The sequence below is a fragment of the Thunnus maccoyii genome, chromosome 13 (genome assembly GCF_910596095.1).
Source record: "Thunnus maccoyii chromosome 13, fThuMac1.1, whole genome shotgun sequence".
Classification (NCBI taxonomy): Eukaryota; Metazoa; Chordata; class Actinopteri; order Scombriformes; family Scombridae; genus Thunnus; species Thunnus maccoyii.
The window spans coordinates 27,604,567-27,620,174 of NC_056545.1; the positions used below are offsets into that span (position 1 = coordinate 27,604,567).

The 15,608-nt window shown below is 40.9% G+C and overlaps 1 protein-coding gene across 1 annotated transcript; it reads right to left on the bottom strand.

The window, feature by feature from the left end:
• Nucleotides 1–102: 102 nt before the first annotated feature.
• si:dkey-250d21.1 lies at nucleotides 103–15,364 on the bottom strand. The gene is made up of 11 exons (XM_042430536.1): nucleotides 14,803–15,364; nucleotides 11,815–11,935; nucleotides 10,484–10,591; nucleotides 10,342–10,378; nucleotides 7,476–9,277; nucleotides 7,339–7,369; nucleotides 5,327–7,092; nucleotides 4,620–4,668; nucleotides 2,604–4,402; nucleotides 2,449–2,485; nucleotides 103–2,295 (listed from the first exon to the last, which is right to left on the bottom strand). Exons 1-11 carry the CDS (start codon nucleotides 14,895–14,897, stop codon nucleotides 761–763), a joined length of 7,380 nt encoding a protein of 2,459 aa, XP_042286470.1. The 5' UTR covers nucleotides 14,898–15,364; the 3' UTR covers nucleotides 103–760.
• Nucleotides 15,365–15,608: the final 244 nt, after the last annotated feature.

The window sequence follows — 15,608 nt, forward strand, 5'->3', positions numbered from 1 at the left end:
CTTGTGTTAAGACACAGACTTCACTACAGATGGGACCAGGCATGAATTATGAATATGTAGCTTGGAAAAAAAAAAAACATAAAACCCAGAGGCCAAAACAAATCTTTTTGGAGCATTTTATTACTTTTTTGACAAATATATATGAAGGTTTTCCCTATTAAGGAAACATTCTTTCAAATATACGTTTACAGCAAATTCATTCCTGCAAAGAGACAGGAAACATGGGAAATCATCAGAAGACATGATGGAACTAATCTTTTCTATTTGTGCCCAGGAAAGGTAAGGGTGCAATTTCATAATTATAATGAATTCATGAAGGTGATAATGAAGTCAGTCTGGTCATTTTTGGTAATGATAAAAATAGAGTTGTTTCAAACACCAATGGGACATTTTTCAACATCTGTATTATCATGATACATGGGGTGAATTATTAGTTTTGCATCAAGGCACACAAGCATCGATAACCGTCAGTGGAGCATTGCTTTTTTTTGCCAAGACACTGGTCCCATTGGGCAGTACAACTGTACAAACTAAAGAATGAAGGAAAAAAAAAAAAAAACATAACATAGGGCTTGGTTTGCAGGATAACAACAAAAGGAAATTTCAAAGAATTTAGATCAATAATGTACACAGAAATATTGAATTCAGAACTCAGGACCTCAAACTGGGTTGAGTCACACTAGTTCTTAAGTATGGTGGCGGTGACATCTCTCAAACGCATTGCTCAAATCTCCTAACCATGACGGAAGACGTGCAGCTATTACAGAGGATGTAGCTCAGTGAGGGATCTCTTTTCCTGCTGTATGAACTCCTGTAAGCTTCTTTTTCCCTGCCTGAAGTTGCTCTCCCTCCTTGAAAATGGCAAGATGACCTGGAGTCTGAGGAGAGTTTCAATATTACTATAACTTCTTATCTGTGACGTCTTGAGGGTATCAAGCACAGTAGTTGGGAGATAACCTGCCAGGGGATCCAACCATTTCTCCTTCCACAACTTCATCTCAGTGTGAAGGGAGACCTGATCTGGCAAGTCCTCCTTGTACAGGCGAAACACAAGACCACTAAGAATGCTGGTTTCTACTTTGGACATTGCGTAAGGCACAATCTCCAGACACCTCAACGTATCCATTACCTTTTCTGTGAAGAGGTCATCAATTTCTGCTATTGAGTGCTCTACAACCTTCATGCTTACTGAATCTTTGTAAAACTCGCTCAATGGCTCCAGGAGCACTGAATGCAACATTGTGACGTGAAGTTTAGAAGCCAGCGCAACAGCTTCCTCAAACCACGCCTTGTGATGTGTGTCAATATCACTCTTCAGTTTACTGAGGGATGCTTTGAGATCTGGCAAATTATTCACAGCAAGTAACATGTCTAAGGGTTTGCCCTGCAGAGACTGACTTAGCTTTTTAGTAACACTCAAGACGTTCTTCTGCACCACTGTTGATAGGATGAACTCAAAGTTTCTGATCGCACTGAAGAACTGCAATGCTTGCTGCTGGTCTGAAGCGTTTCCCTCACCTTTTAGCTCATTTAAGCAAAGCGAGACTGCTTCTAAGATCTGCACCATCACCTCGTGCATGTCATGACTCTTCTCCCAGTTCTTGATGAGTTTGTCCCTCAGCTCGTTACCCTTTCCTTCATTGTGCTGGAAAACGTGAATGATCATGTCTTCCAGTTTGTTCTGGCGTCTTGCATCCTCTGTGAGCCAATGTAGTATTTTACCTATCAGAACTGCTCCGTCAGCTGCTTCTTCTGCAGGAGAGGATTTAGCCAGCCATACGTTAAGGGACCAGGCAGAGCTGACAGTTCTTATAGCTTGGGGGTACTTTTTAGCTATTACTAAACTTACAGCCCTCATCTGAGCCCCAATTTCACCAACACTCAGCAAGGCCTGTCCTCTACAGTACTCCATGTTGAGCCCCCATTTCTCAGACAGGGCAGTCTCAATAGCATCTGCAAGGACAACTGGATCTTCACTGAAGGGGATGAAAGCCAATGTTTCCTCGCACTGGATGTCCTCTTTGTTTAAGTACCTGATGCACAACGGGACATGGAGCACACTGTCAATTTCAACAGCCTGCTCAGTTATAACTGTGAAGAACTGAGAGTCCCAGAGGTCCTTGAGAATTTCTTCACGTTGTTGTGTCTCATAGAAAGACACGGGTGTTCTTAGTCCTTGAACAGCCTCCAGTATCACTTCAGTATCAGCCGATTTCACCTCTCCATCGACGGGCTTCTCTGCTACACCGGACACATGCGATTCTGTTGGTGCCACTGGTTTTACTTCAATGCTTCCTGATTTAAAAAAAAAAAAAAAAAAAAAAAAAAATCACATATCATACCAACCTTCATACACAAAATACCTCTTGCCAATTTACTGTTTATCATATCTTCATTATCAGAAAGAAACACAGCAATTCATTATCAAGTTGCCACAAATGCACTTACCACAGTCCAACTTTAGTCTTTCTAAAGTGTCCATCACCTAAAAACAATAAGTTTAGTTATTTAATGCTGATTGGAATGACTGTGAGAACACTATATTTTTGTTTGTTTTCTCATACAACATGATGATTTAACGAAGGAAACTATTTTAAACTTACCTGTGAAAGAGACAGACTGCTTTCAGGATCAACCTCTATACACTTCCCAATGACTTCTGGCAGTCTCTGCAGTGTGGCGTAGTGAGAGAGGAGCATCACGTGAACGGTTCTGTTGCCTTTGCACACAGTGTTTCTTAATAGATCCCTCATGGAATTCAAAGTGGTCTTCATCAGGTCACACTCAATACTGACACTAGGCAGGACAGCTACTAGCCTAAGCAGTAAGGTAACGGCTGGGTGACTCTTTGACTCAGGATGGACTAATGTTTCAGCAATAGATGTTGGAGGCGCAACATCCTGGTATTTCTCTCTCCAGACGGTGGCCCAGGCGTTGATTTCCTGCTCTGCTGCTTCAGGTTCAGGAAGATCTGTTAGGTAGAGACTGAATGGCTTATCTGTGGACTCTGACAGAATGGGCTGTGGATTGCAGGAGGGCAGCAAGGACAGGACTGACAGGGCCTTTAAGTGGCTGTCTGAGAAGCTGTACTTCATTTCATCAATGAGACTTCTGAGGAGAGGAACGCTTAAGTTTTCTCTGTAATATATCTCTGGAGATTCATAGCTGTTGGATTCCTCTGAGAAGCACACTTGCTCAGGAGCTACCTTAGTTGCTAACTGGAATGCCTGCTCAAACCAAGAGGAGTGCACAGTGCTTACGTTTTCCAACATTTTGTTAAGAGTCTCTATGATTGAGGGGATTTTTTCCACTTCACAGAGAATATCAGCAGGGTTTCCACAACGGAAGACGGTGCTACAGTTACGAAGAGGAGCACAAGCATTCTTCAAAATCACAAGGGTGACAATGAAGTCCATATTTCTCAGAGCGGTAGAGAGAACTTGTGCATGCATTGACTTGGCACCTGTAGCATTAGAACTGACAGCATCTAGGCAGCTGAGGATGCCCTCCAATGTGTCAGCAAGTATGTCAAAGAAGTCCTCTCTCTTTTTCCACCTCGAACAACATGTTTCTGGAATTTCCTCCAGGGCCTCTCTTGGCATATTCAAAAGCCCATCAACAGCCTGTGCCAACTGTCCCTCCAGACAAGGAGATTCATCAAAGAACAGCAGCAGGTCTTCAGTGATGTCCAGCATTTTTGCTACTGAGGGGCAAGGCACGCTTCCTGCCAGCCAGTGGGCAAGGCCACAAGACTCACTTGGTGTCACAACAGAGAGCGGATAGCTCTTGAGGAAATCCAAAGACATTTTCTTCAGGCTTTGGTATCCTGAGCCCAAGTGCATGAATGCTTGTCCTCGACAGTGAGACATTGGTAAGCCCCATTCTTCAGTGAGAATTTTTGCAAGTTTTCTTGCTTGTGTATCAACATGACCGTTTTCATCAAATGGTAAGAAACCCATGAGCTCGACTTTTGGTGCAGATTCTCCAACGTACCTAACAAAAACAGGTAGGTGCGTCTTATCAGCAATTTTGACAGGTTTGTCTGTAATAAGTGAGAAGAATGGAGATTCCTGTATTTCCTTGAGTATGACATCTCTGATTCCCTCTATGAGTAGTTTCACCGTTTCAGCCTCACTGATTGATGGTGTGCATTTGCCCTCCCTTCTGAACCAGTGGCACATGCTAAGCTCCTGGATGAAAAGCTCTTGTTCCTCTTCTGAGAGGTCAGAGAAACTGCTATTCTTTTTCCCCAGCAGTGCGGCCAGTCTGAATACCCTTGCCAAACTTTGACGATTATCTCCTGTGTGCCCATTCTCATCTGCTGTTTTCATGTCGTGGTCCTCATTCTTGTCAGGAGATTGCTGAATTTTGGGCTCATCATCTTCCTCCTTGACACAATCCACTAAACCATATCAGAGAAAAACACAGAACACATAACAGTGGTCATGGCAAAAATTAAATCAATAGCAAATAAAGAAATTAATAAATAATACAAAGATTACTTTATCTAGTTCATTTGTTTTCAATTATGTAGTATGAACATTATTTAAGTCATGCAATTAGTTGTTACATATGATCTGTTAATAAACGCATTCAAAAACTTATCTCAACAACCATACCTTCCATATTGTTGTCAGAGTTCCTGATGAAACTTTTGGATTCATTGTCCTGTAAACACATCCAGATAGAAAAGGTTAATTCCGCATTCACTGATGATTAAAAATAGAAACTTAAAGTCCGGCTCCACTTAAAAATGTTTTTTGCTCTTTGTTACTTTAGTTGGATGTTTGAGCTCCACTGTGCAGAATGATGTATGTGCAGTGAAGGGAACCACTGAAATCTGAGTTAAAAGTGTGTATGAATGAATGAATGAATGGTTTATTTCGGTCACACATAACAAGGAACAAAACAACAATTTGTGTGGGCATGCAACCGACAAAAACATCACCACACTTCTCTATACCAATCCACCTTACTCAACAACAAAAAAAAAATCAATCACACAATCAACTATCGAAAAAGGAATAGGCTGAAGCCAAGGCTTATTTTTGCTTATACAATCCATAAGATAACCCAGAATATCAGCAGTATACCTACAAGCATGATTTGTGACATCACAAATCATACATTGAGAATGGATTTCTCAGTGGAGGAGACATTTTGTGTCTTTGAAAATGAAAAATATTTATGAAAAAAAAAAAAAAATAGAACTTTCATATTAGACACAAATTATCGTTGACAGTTGAGTATTTTTATAATTCTTTAAACATGTCTAGAGGGAATCTTTAAAGAGGTAGCACCTAAAATACAGAATACAAGCACTTACCAGACAGATACCCTCCAAGGCTTGTGGAGTAACCTTCAAACACTGGGTCACCATGCGGTCCAGGTCCCTGCGGAAGTCTGTGCCCACCTCCAGCATAGCCAAGCATGGGGACCGGTCTTTGGGATTTGTATTCCTCAGGTAATCTTGGAACTTCTTGTGGCGCATTACAACACCACAGTCTTCAAGTGCTGTGCTGGGCAGCACAGACATAATCCTCAGCAGTGCATTGATGTTCCCAAAGTACTGCATGAGTGGCAGACGCAATGTGTGAAATATTGAACCTGGGATGGTCACAGAGGCAACTTTGGTCTTCCATGTTACTCTCCAACAGCACAGCTCTGTGAAGAAGTTGTCAGCATCCGGAAGATCACTGCTGTAGAGAGGAGGCTTTGACTTCAAGCTCTCAAACATGTAACTCACTGTAACTGAGCATGGAACCAGGGAAAGGAAGTTGAGAGCTTCTTTGTGATCTTCTGAAAAATGATCCTTCACAGCATTGATAAGGTTATCCACCAGGGGCACACTTAAGCCATCTTTGTAAAAGCCAACTGGCTTCATCATGCCGTCCCTTGGCAAAGAGGTTTCAGGTACTTCAATCTGCACTCTTAGACTTTGTGCCATCGCACAGGCCTCGTCAAACCAGTTCTGGTGAAACACCTTCATATTTGTTTTTACTCGGTTCAGAGTGGCCACAATACCACTGATTTGGCAAAGTTGGGATGCAGCACTGAAGTGGTCCTTCTGGAGACCTGCACTCAGTTCTCTGGTAAAGGAGGAAGCATTCTTCAAGACCACCATGGCAATGATGAAATCAAATTCCATTACTTTGTGGAGAAGTGCCCCAGCTCGTTCAGACACAATGGCTTTCCATCTCTGTGGGTTGTTTTTGATTTTCTCTAGACACTCGACCAAGGGCTCCAACATCTGCACAAACACCTCATAAGAATCATGCTTTTCTTGCCAAAGGGAACAGAACTTTCCTTGCAACTCTTGGACCTTTTCATAGCTCTCTCTAAGACCAAAGGCTATTACGTGGTCTAGCTGTTTTTCTAGAGTATCACTGCTGCCAAAAAACATCACAACTTCTTCAAATGTATCCAGGGCTCTTTTAACAGCAGGCACTGGGATGGATTTTGACCACCATGTGTTGAAAGAGTAGGAAGAGCAGTGTGTGCTAATAGCAAGAGGATACTTCTCTTGGACTTTGCAAGCAAAAGCTTTCAGCTTGTAGGAAACATCACCAGAGCCTAGGTATGCTTGCCCTCTGCAGTTATTCAAATCAAGATGCCACTCGACTGTTACTATTTCCAGGAGACGCTGTACCATAGCATCGCAATCAAGATCTGTCTCTAGGAATCCCATCAACTCCAGGCGCATGACATCAAAACTGTCCACAAATCTAAGGAAAAGCGGAAGATAGTCTTTCTCCCCAAACTTCACAACACGGTCGATGAATATGGAAAAGAATGAACTCCCCACTTCCAGGAGGATTCCCTCCCTGACCGCATTCTCGCACACAGTTAGAACTTCTTTCATTTCAGACTTGGTCACATACTCAACCTCTCCATCCTGATTAGGAGAAACTTCACTCTGCTTGTTTTGACTGCTGTATGCAGCTGTCACTGCAGCCTGCAAAGCAGATTTAAGAGCTTCCCTATCAGTCTCTGCACACTTCATCTCCACGAGCCTTTCAGCATCCATCTCTAGGTTTATGAGCTGTAATTCTTCTTCAGTGTCCTTTTCAGCATGGTTTCCATGGGTTGCCACTGAAATTAGAGCAAATAATTTAAGTGTGCATATTTATTTGTAGTTCAACAAAAATAAGATATTTCCCCTCAAGTCCACTAGTCATTTAGTTCCGAAACTTTTGCAGCCTTTCATATAGAAAATATAACTACATTCTGTATGCTGCCCATCTTTGTGTATATAGCTCTATGTTCAGAACCACCTTGCCTCAAATAACCACAATTGCAGTATATTGAAACCTTAAACAATTTAAAAAGTCATCTCACCTTGGGGAGGCTTTTCTTTTGTGTCATCATCCTGTAAAACACACAAAGTATAATGTCATTTCAGGTTAAATAGTTGTTCTATCACTCAAGTGGGCTATAAAATGTCAATAATATTCTGCTTATGACAATCTACTCACCATTTGCAGCAACTGCAGGATGTCTGGATGCTTCTGGGCATATGACTCCGCCATTTGTTCAACATTGAAGTGCACATCTTGGTTGACATAGAGATATGCCATGCTGCATTGTCTTTGTTCCTCTGGTGTGGCTCTCAGGTAGGAGTGGCAACGCTCCAGTACCATATGGTATTGGCCATACACATCTGCCTCTGCATTTACACATGGAACAGTGCCCAGGACCCTCAGCAGGCTCTGCACATTCGGGTAAAACCCAATATCTGGAATCTTCAGTGTAGCAAACACTGTGGTCGGAAGGATTCTGCGCTTGCTTGCGTGCCTCCACTTCACTTCCCAACAACCAAGCTCTTCGTAGAATGTGTCTGGCCTTGCAAGGTTGTTCAAGTTGGCGTCTGCTACCTTATCCCTGCGAATGCTGAAATTGTGATCAGCCATGTAAGATGGCACTAATGAGAGCCATCTGAGAATCCTCACCATCTCTGTGCTGAACACTCGCTTCACCTCTGCAACAAGATACTGCAAGATAGGCCGGCCCAGAGTTTCTCTATAAAAGTCCTCCAGTGGGATTTCAGTTGTGTCTCCTTGGTCCATCTCTGGTTTCGTGACCTCAACTCCCAGCTTCTTTGCTCGACCAACTGCATCTGAGAACCATTTCCTGTGAAATATTGCAATCTCCTGTTGATATTTGCTTACCAGCTTTAAGGCATTGGAAATTGTGTACTGCAAGGTACTGCTGATGCTAATTATTCCCCTGAGACTTGAGTTGAGTATGCTCACACAACAGAGGGTGTTCTTCAGAACAACAAGTGTGATGATGAAATTGAAGTTCTTTAAAACTGGCTTGAGCTTGGCCATCTGTTCAGCAGTATCTTCATCCACCTTTGAAATCATCTCATTGATGCAGTTCAGGAATGGCTCCAGAATATCCAGCATGGTCTGGAAGGCATCGGTGCCATATTCCCAATTCACACTGAGAGCTGCCTTGATCCTGTCCACTTCTCCTTTCATATGCCCGTATGTCATCTGGATCTTTCCTTCCAATCTCTTGCAAAGCTCTGGTGCTCTCCTGAGTAATGAAGCCACCTCCTCTACAGTGTCTGCAACATTCTGAATGGCGGGCACAGGCATGCAGCGAATAATCCATATGTTAAATGCATATGGGTCACTTGGTGATAAAACCACTTGTGGAAACTCCTGCAGAATCCTGCAGGTAAGGTCTCGCATTTTCTGACACATACTGCCTGTAACCAGATAAGTGAGTCCTCTGCAGTGCTCCATCCTCAGCCCCCACTTATTTCGTAACTCTGAGAGAAGCATGTAAAACAGATTCTCTGCATCCACATCGCATGGTAGGAACCCAACGAGGTGCTTCTGTGGAAACCCAGCTACTGTGACTGACCTGATGAAAACTGGGATCTGATCCTTTCCCTCTATACTTGTCACATCCTGAAGCAGAATGGAGAAGAATCGTGCCAATCTGAGGCTGTTTTGGATCTCCTCTCGCATGAGGTCCTCACCGAACTGGAGGATTTCTTTCTTGTCAATTTTCTCCACACAGATACGATTGAGAGACTGCTGACCCCTTGCGCCTCCAATTGGCTCGTCAGTGTTGATGTTTGCACCATTGATGCTAAATCCGGTCAGTGCCAGGATTTCCTTGAAATAGACTTTAAGAGTCTCTTTTGCTTTGGAGGTGGCTACATCCTCTTGAGTTTGTTTATCATTTTGCTGGTCAGGCGTTACACTGTTCTCTCCAGAATATTCTCTTGTCTCCTCAGTCACTTCTGGTGTTGCTGTGTTTTCTGATGGGAAAGAGAAAATACTAATTGAAAGGCTGAGATGATTTTTTGTAAAATCCCAAATTCTATCAGTGAATCAATATTAACAACAAGTGCTAATACTGTAACCAAAACCCAAGGATTTTAAACCCTTAACCTCTCACCTCAAGATATCTGAATGAAAATGGGTTCTGTGGGCACCCACAAGTCTCCCCTTTACAGACATGCCCACTTTATACCAATCCCATGCAGTTTTGGGCAAAAACCATGCAGTTCTTTGCATGCAATATAAGTGTATGCCTAATCTGAAAATGGTGTATTTGAAAATTTCGGCATACTGGGGTCCCTAAATTGCATAAATTGGGTCTGACCGGAAAGCTGAGACTTTTGTGGATCCATTGAGTCCAATTGTATTCATGAGTGATAATGTTAGTCCCCATAGTAGCCATTTCATTATAGTGAGACCATTTTTGAAACTTGACCTCACAGTATAAAAATACCTATTATGATCTCATGAATTTTTACAACCCCAAACTAAAGACCTAGGGCATTCAGAGGATATATGGCTTTGCTCAGGTACATTGACAATAAAAGGGTTTCTGAGCAATCTTCAGAGCAGAAGTGCTCGCCATCCAATCGCCGAAAAATGCAATTCTTATAGAAATCTCCAAATGTCAAATGTCTCTTAACAAATCACAGCATGAATTTTTCTATGGTGTTCCTCAAGGTCTTGGTGTGTTAAGGGGGGTATATTGGTAGGATTTTTGACCATTTTTATCAATTCTCAGGTGGTCAAAAATGGTTAGATTTTGCACCAAATCTGTGTAACAAAATCAACTCATAAATTGCTGCAACCACTTATGAGACCTAATTGAGCATAGGGACGGCCACCATATACTTCCATCATAATATTCCCAGCTTTGAGATGATGTTTACCATTTCTATGTGGCATATACTGTTGACCTGTCTCCCCCTAATGATCCCCTCCCCCCGTACAAAATGACAAAAATGGGTCTATGGAAGGAGGGGTGAGTGGAAGAGGTTAAATGAGGGACTTCTTCACTAATAAATTGAGCCAGCCACTGTACCTTTTGTTTTCTTCACAGAAGCAGGTTCCTCTTCCGACTAGGTAGATGAAAAGGATAATTACAGGTTTGCATTTATAGTGTTTTAATATCTGATAAAAAAGGACAAAGAGTAGCCATTTTAAGTGCCGAGTGACACACTTACAGGATCTCTAGCTCGTTTCCTGTTGTAGGTTGATTGATTATTCACAGGCGTTGTAAAGTCAAAGATTGTTGGAACAGCATCTTCCCTTAAGACACAACTGGAGGCACTCTAAAAGACAAAAACAGCAGATCACACTTTCATGCTTAGCCTCAATATACTATAATGTACTATAATGTGTGAATTACCTATAAAATAGGTAATTCCACCTGAACAAGTTAGTGATAGTGGGATAGTAGGATTTAGAACTACATAGTAACAAAACTATTATCAGCACTTTGTACAGATGGAAAACCTTTTTTTTTTTTAAACAAATGTTCCATCAACAAACTCAACAAAATCAAGTGTTCTTGTTGGTTTAAAGATGTCATTATTTAAAAACTGAACCACATTGATACTGTTGATCAACAAAACATTTTGTTGCAGTAAACGATCAGTGTGATTTAGTCAAAGCATATTAAATGATGTCTTACTTACTGTATTGTAGTGGCCTTATATAATAACCTGCAGAATTATTTTTTCCCTTATGTACAGCACATTATCTATGCCACTGTGTGTTATACATTGAGTTCCATGTTTATCTGGTACACCTGTAGCTTACAATTTTCTCTTTTTGTTGACATTGTATGAGAGTAGTGTTGACACAAATCTGTGGGATTTTTTGAAGCTGTAGCCATTGGTGGGGTTAACTGAATTGCATTACATTTAGCTGCAACAATTAGTCAATCAATCGACTAGTTGTCAGCTATTAAATTCATAACTTATAGCACTGGGCGATATGGACAAAATCAAATATCACAATATTTTTTTTAACAAATTCCTCAATATCGATATTGCGTCAATATTGTAGGGATGACTATTGGTACTTTCACAAAATATTTACACAATGAGATTTTTTATAAATAATCATCAGTAATCTGGATATAATGACTAAGTTGGTATAAGCAAATAACAAAACAGCTAGAACAGTCTGATAAGCTCAGAAAATTACATCACTTTACTGTAATGCAGCCTTTAAAACCAGGAAAAGACTACACTTATATCCAAGAAACAGGATGGAAATGTATGTGTTTCTTTGAACATTATAAGATAAACAAAGATACGATTTATAACAAGGCTGTCGTATTAACTTGCATTTCATTGTACAGGTGTACCTGATAAACTGGTACTTCAGGTTATCCTAGAAGTTATGACAATAAGTGCTGTCGTTATTAGCCTGTAGTTTTAGCTCACAACAACAAAACAAGGGGAAAAAAAAGAGTTAATAAAAGTTAATATTGTTTTTATAACAATGTTCCTCACAAAGGGTAATAGGCAACAGATATTCTTCTTACCTGATGAGAGATCATAGAGGGCTCGAAGTGCTTCGCACAAAGTCTGTACAGCCTGTGCAGCTCTTCAGGAGGTTCTGATGCCAAATCTTGGCGATGACAGTTGTTCAACCATTGTTCACAGCTGAAAAATACAGAAAAACTGCAGCATAAATTGTTGGGGTCGCATTCAAAGACTAAAACACTGCTAGTTATGATTCACCAGTTTAACAAGGTTGAGCATGGTGACCCCTTACATTAATAAAATGCGAGCATAGGTCTAAAAGGTTCATTATAGACAGAAACTGACAGGACTGCTTGAGCTTGATTACTTTGTTGATATAGATTGTTAGATGACAACACATTAGTGGCTCAAAAAATTCATTCAACAATAGTTAATTACAGACTAAATATAATTCAGTAACTAAAAAAGTGACACTTTTTTCTCATCTCAGAGAGTTTAACGTACTTACTATGTGAAAAAAAAATAGGATGTTAATGTTTTTATTACAAGTGTGTGCAAATAGACACACAATTATTATATCGGTCCAAATCCATGTATAAGGTATTTGTTTTCAGTTGGCAACTGAAATCAATACCAATTGCTATTTTCACTGGGAAACTGAGAGATCAACTATACTTAAAGACAAACATAACATCCGTACACAAATCTGTGAGAAATGATTTTGATGCTTACTGCACATGCACAGTGATGGTATGCTATAAGAGGTCATGTCTGCAACAATTACATGAACTTGGCACAACCACTGACACACTTGACCAACCCAATCTGCTTATGTTAGCTGCATATATAACACAACCCTGCCTCAGTTTTGGCAATGATGAGAAACCAAAATTGCCTTTATCATTTTGCATATCCCTTTATTTTTTTACTGTCTTCCATCCTACTTTTCTTTCATTCTCTCTCTTTCCGTTAATTGATTTTATTGATCCATGAACAGAATAGAGTGGTTAGATTTTCTCATGAGCAAATGAGATTCATTTCCCTTAATTTAACACAATATCAGGTGGGTGAAACCACAGGAAGAAAAAAGATAGCTGCAAGCAGCAATTTGCAGGTTCAAACCTATTTGCACTCAACAGAATGAAGCAGCTCAATTGGCCAAAAATAAAGCTGCAAGCAGCAGGTTTCAGGCTTCACAAAGGTGTGTAAAGTCACTACAGCTAGTTTAATTCTGTTTAGAGAAGGGAGACCAAGCACATACTTGTTTCATCGTTACAATGCATGCAGCATTTCAATAAGTGCAAAGGTTCCACCATTTGGCCCCCCTCATGGGATTTGAATGAAACTTGAGGGATGTGTCCAGCGAGTTAAATCAGGATTGCTCAAAGGCATTTTGAGTTATGAGCAAATATGTGATAGGCCACACCCACTTGCACCAATCAATATGGCACTTCAGATTTTGTTAATACCTGTCCCCAGAGCATGTTCACGAAAACTGGTGAAATTCTTTTTACTTGTATTTGAGGTACATGTTTTCGGCATTTGTGAGACCCCATATGGGTTGGGCTCAAAATGCTTTGGAGGACCTATTCCCTGTAACGGACTGAAGTTATCTACCGAGACTTATGATGACTGTACAAATGGTTAATGAGTTATGGCCGATTAAGCCCCGCCCTTTGTGAATATATTTTGGTTGATGGCAGCCATGTTGTTGGACCGATCTTGCTCGTATATAATAGAAATGTGTATCTCTCGCAATGCTGTACACTAAATTTGGCGTTGATAAAGTCAAAATCCAGAAAGTTGTATACACATTACTGTTATTCAAATTATGCAAATTAGTAAAAACAAACAAACAAAAAAACATCATGGCGGACTTTTATGGGTTTTTTATGGCTTTTTGTAGAGCACACTGAGCTGAACTAATGTGTGAAATTTCAAGTCAATCAGACTCACTGTGTGGGTGTCCCTGCCTTTCAAAAAAAATGTTTGGGGAATGTGAATATAGCGCCACCACTTGGACGATAGCTGTTACGTTTCTTGTGAAGCACTTACACATCATTTCCAGTTATTGGGTAAAGTTTCATGTCTATAGTTCGTCCCAGCTCACGACAAAATGAGCCGCGGCAAAAGAAAATAAATAATAATAATAGTAATTATAATAATAAAGCGAAGAGAGACAAGGCAAGAAAAAAAAACACACACACACACACACACTCACTGCAGGGCTGGACATGAAATATTTTGGGAGCCCGTGACCATCAGTAAGCAGTCTTTTCTTTGGCTTGCGGGTTACGCTTCCTGTCCACAGATACAGTACTGTGATTTACCAAGCGGGCTTGCAGCTGTGGTTCACTTTAAGTCTTTTATATTTAAATATTGTGAATTGGTTTTAAAGCAAGATAACATGACTTTACTTGCTAAATACTACCAGAACATAAATTAAAAAAACAAACAAAAAACAGAAAACACCGCCGGTTATGAAGCAACAGCAGCAGGACAGGAGGCGCTAGACCGTAATTTATTCACCTGTTAAAACGACGTAAATATAAGTTTATATTATTCACAATGGGCTGTCCTGCAAGATGACCGAGTAGTTTGTGCAGTTTTGTATGCAACAGCCACAACAATGCCAAACGGCACAATCACTGAGGTCTATTCATTTTGCTAAGCTAACGTCAGTCCCACTAACGTTGCCACACCATTGAGACGGTAGGTGTCGTTTACCGATGGCGATTTAAATTACTACACAAAAAGTTTTCAGCTAAGGTTTCTCTTGGTTTGTGAAATGACTGAACACAAAGATAAATTGATGGGGCCAATATCACACGCTATAGTCGCTCTCCGAGCCAGAATGAGTGAACGGAGTGTAATTCACACGGACTTTTCTTTCAAGAGTAACGTTAGTCTGCGCCATTTTCGACAGAGTTGTGTCACTGTTAGCCAACATGATGTGAAGCTAACATTGCTAAAGGCGGATAGCTAACACATTCATTTTGCATGCTCATTTATAATCCACATCTGAAGGAAATAAGCAGAACTCTCACCGCTCCTGATCCAAAGGAAAGCTGAAAAGTGGAGCAGTCTTATCGGATTCCCCTTGTCGATAATCACAGTTGGCTGCGGCGCAGCAGTCAGTCATTTTGGACTGCAATGTAGCTAAGCTAGCAACTCAGCTAGCTTAGCTGGCGGTTGCAAGCTGGCAAAGCTACTGTGAGCAAACCTGCAGAGTCTACAGAGGCATGCCTTGGGCTAAACCTGCAGCCGGCACAGCTGAGTTTCACCCTTATTGTCGCTTAAAGTCTCTTTGGCAAACTAAGAACCGACTCATTCCATGCTTTAAAAGTTGATGTTGTCGTGGTGAACCAAGAGTCGCCGAAAGCGTGTTATCAACCAGGAACTGGACTGTGTAATACACCATGTCAACCAGCAGAGAGCACAATGGCCCCGGCAGGCCGGGCCAAAGAGCTTCACTGTCAAGATAGTTCACATCCGACTCATGAATGTATTATAAGAGCTCTTATAATACATTCATGATCCGACTCCTGTCTAACTGGCAAAAGCGGGCGACTGCCCCAGATGTCCAGGGGCCTCGAAAGCCTCAGGCTCCTGCGACTGCGTCAACTGGTTTGTGCTTTATATTATATAATTCCTTCACTTGTGTTTCTGAAACGTTCTTAATATATTTTTAGGAATCTTATATTTTTTTGTAGTTAAATTTGTTTAAATAATTCTACTAGTGCACTGTTTTCGGTCTGGGAGAAACAGAATTTCATTTCAATGTATGCAAGTACTGAGAAATGATAATAAAGTAATCTTGAATATCATATGCCATGATAAGGGCCCTAAGGTG

Excerpts from the sequence above, each read along its gene's own strand:
- si:dkey-250d21.1 (XM_042430536.1), bottom strand. The coding sequence starts at position 14,897 with ATGACTGACTGCTGCGCCGCAGCCAACTGTGATTATCGACAAGGGGAA. Across the intron at positions 10,592-11,814 it reads CCTCTATGATCTCTCATCAG|AGTGCCTCCAGTTGTGTCTT; the intron begins GTAAGAAGAATA and ends TTTGTCTTTTAG. Across the intron at positions 7,370-7,475 it reads TCCTGCAGTTGCTGCAAATG|GATGATGACACAAAAGAAAA; the intron begins GTGAGTAGATTG and ends TGTGTTTTACAG.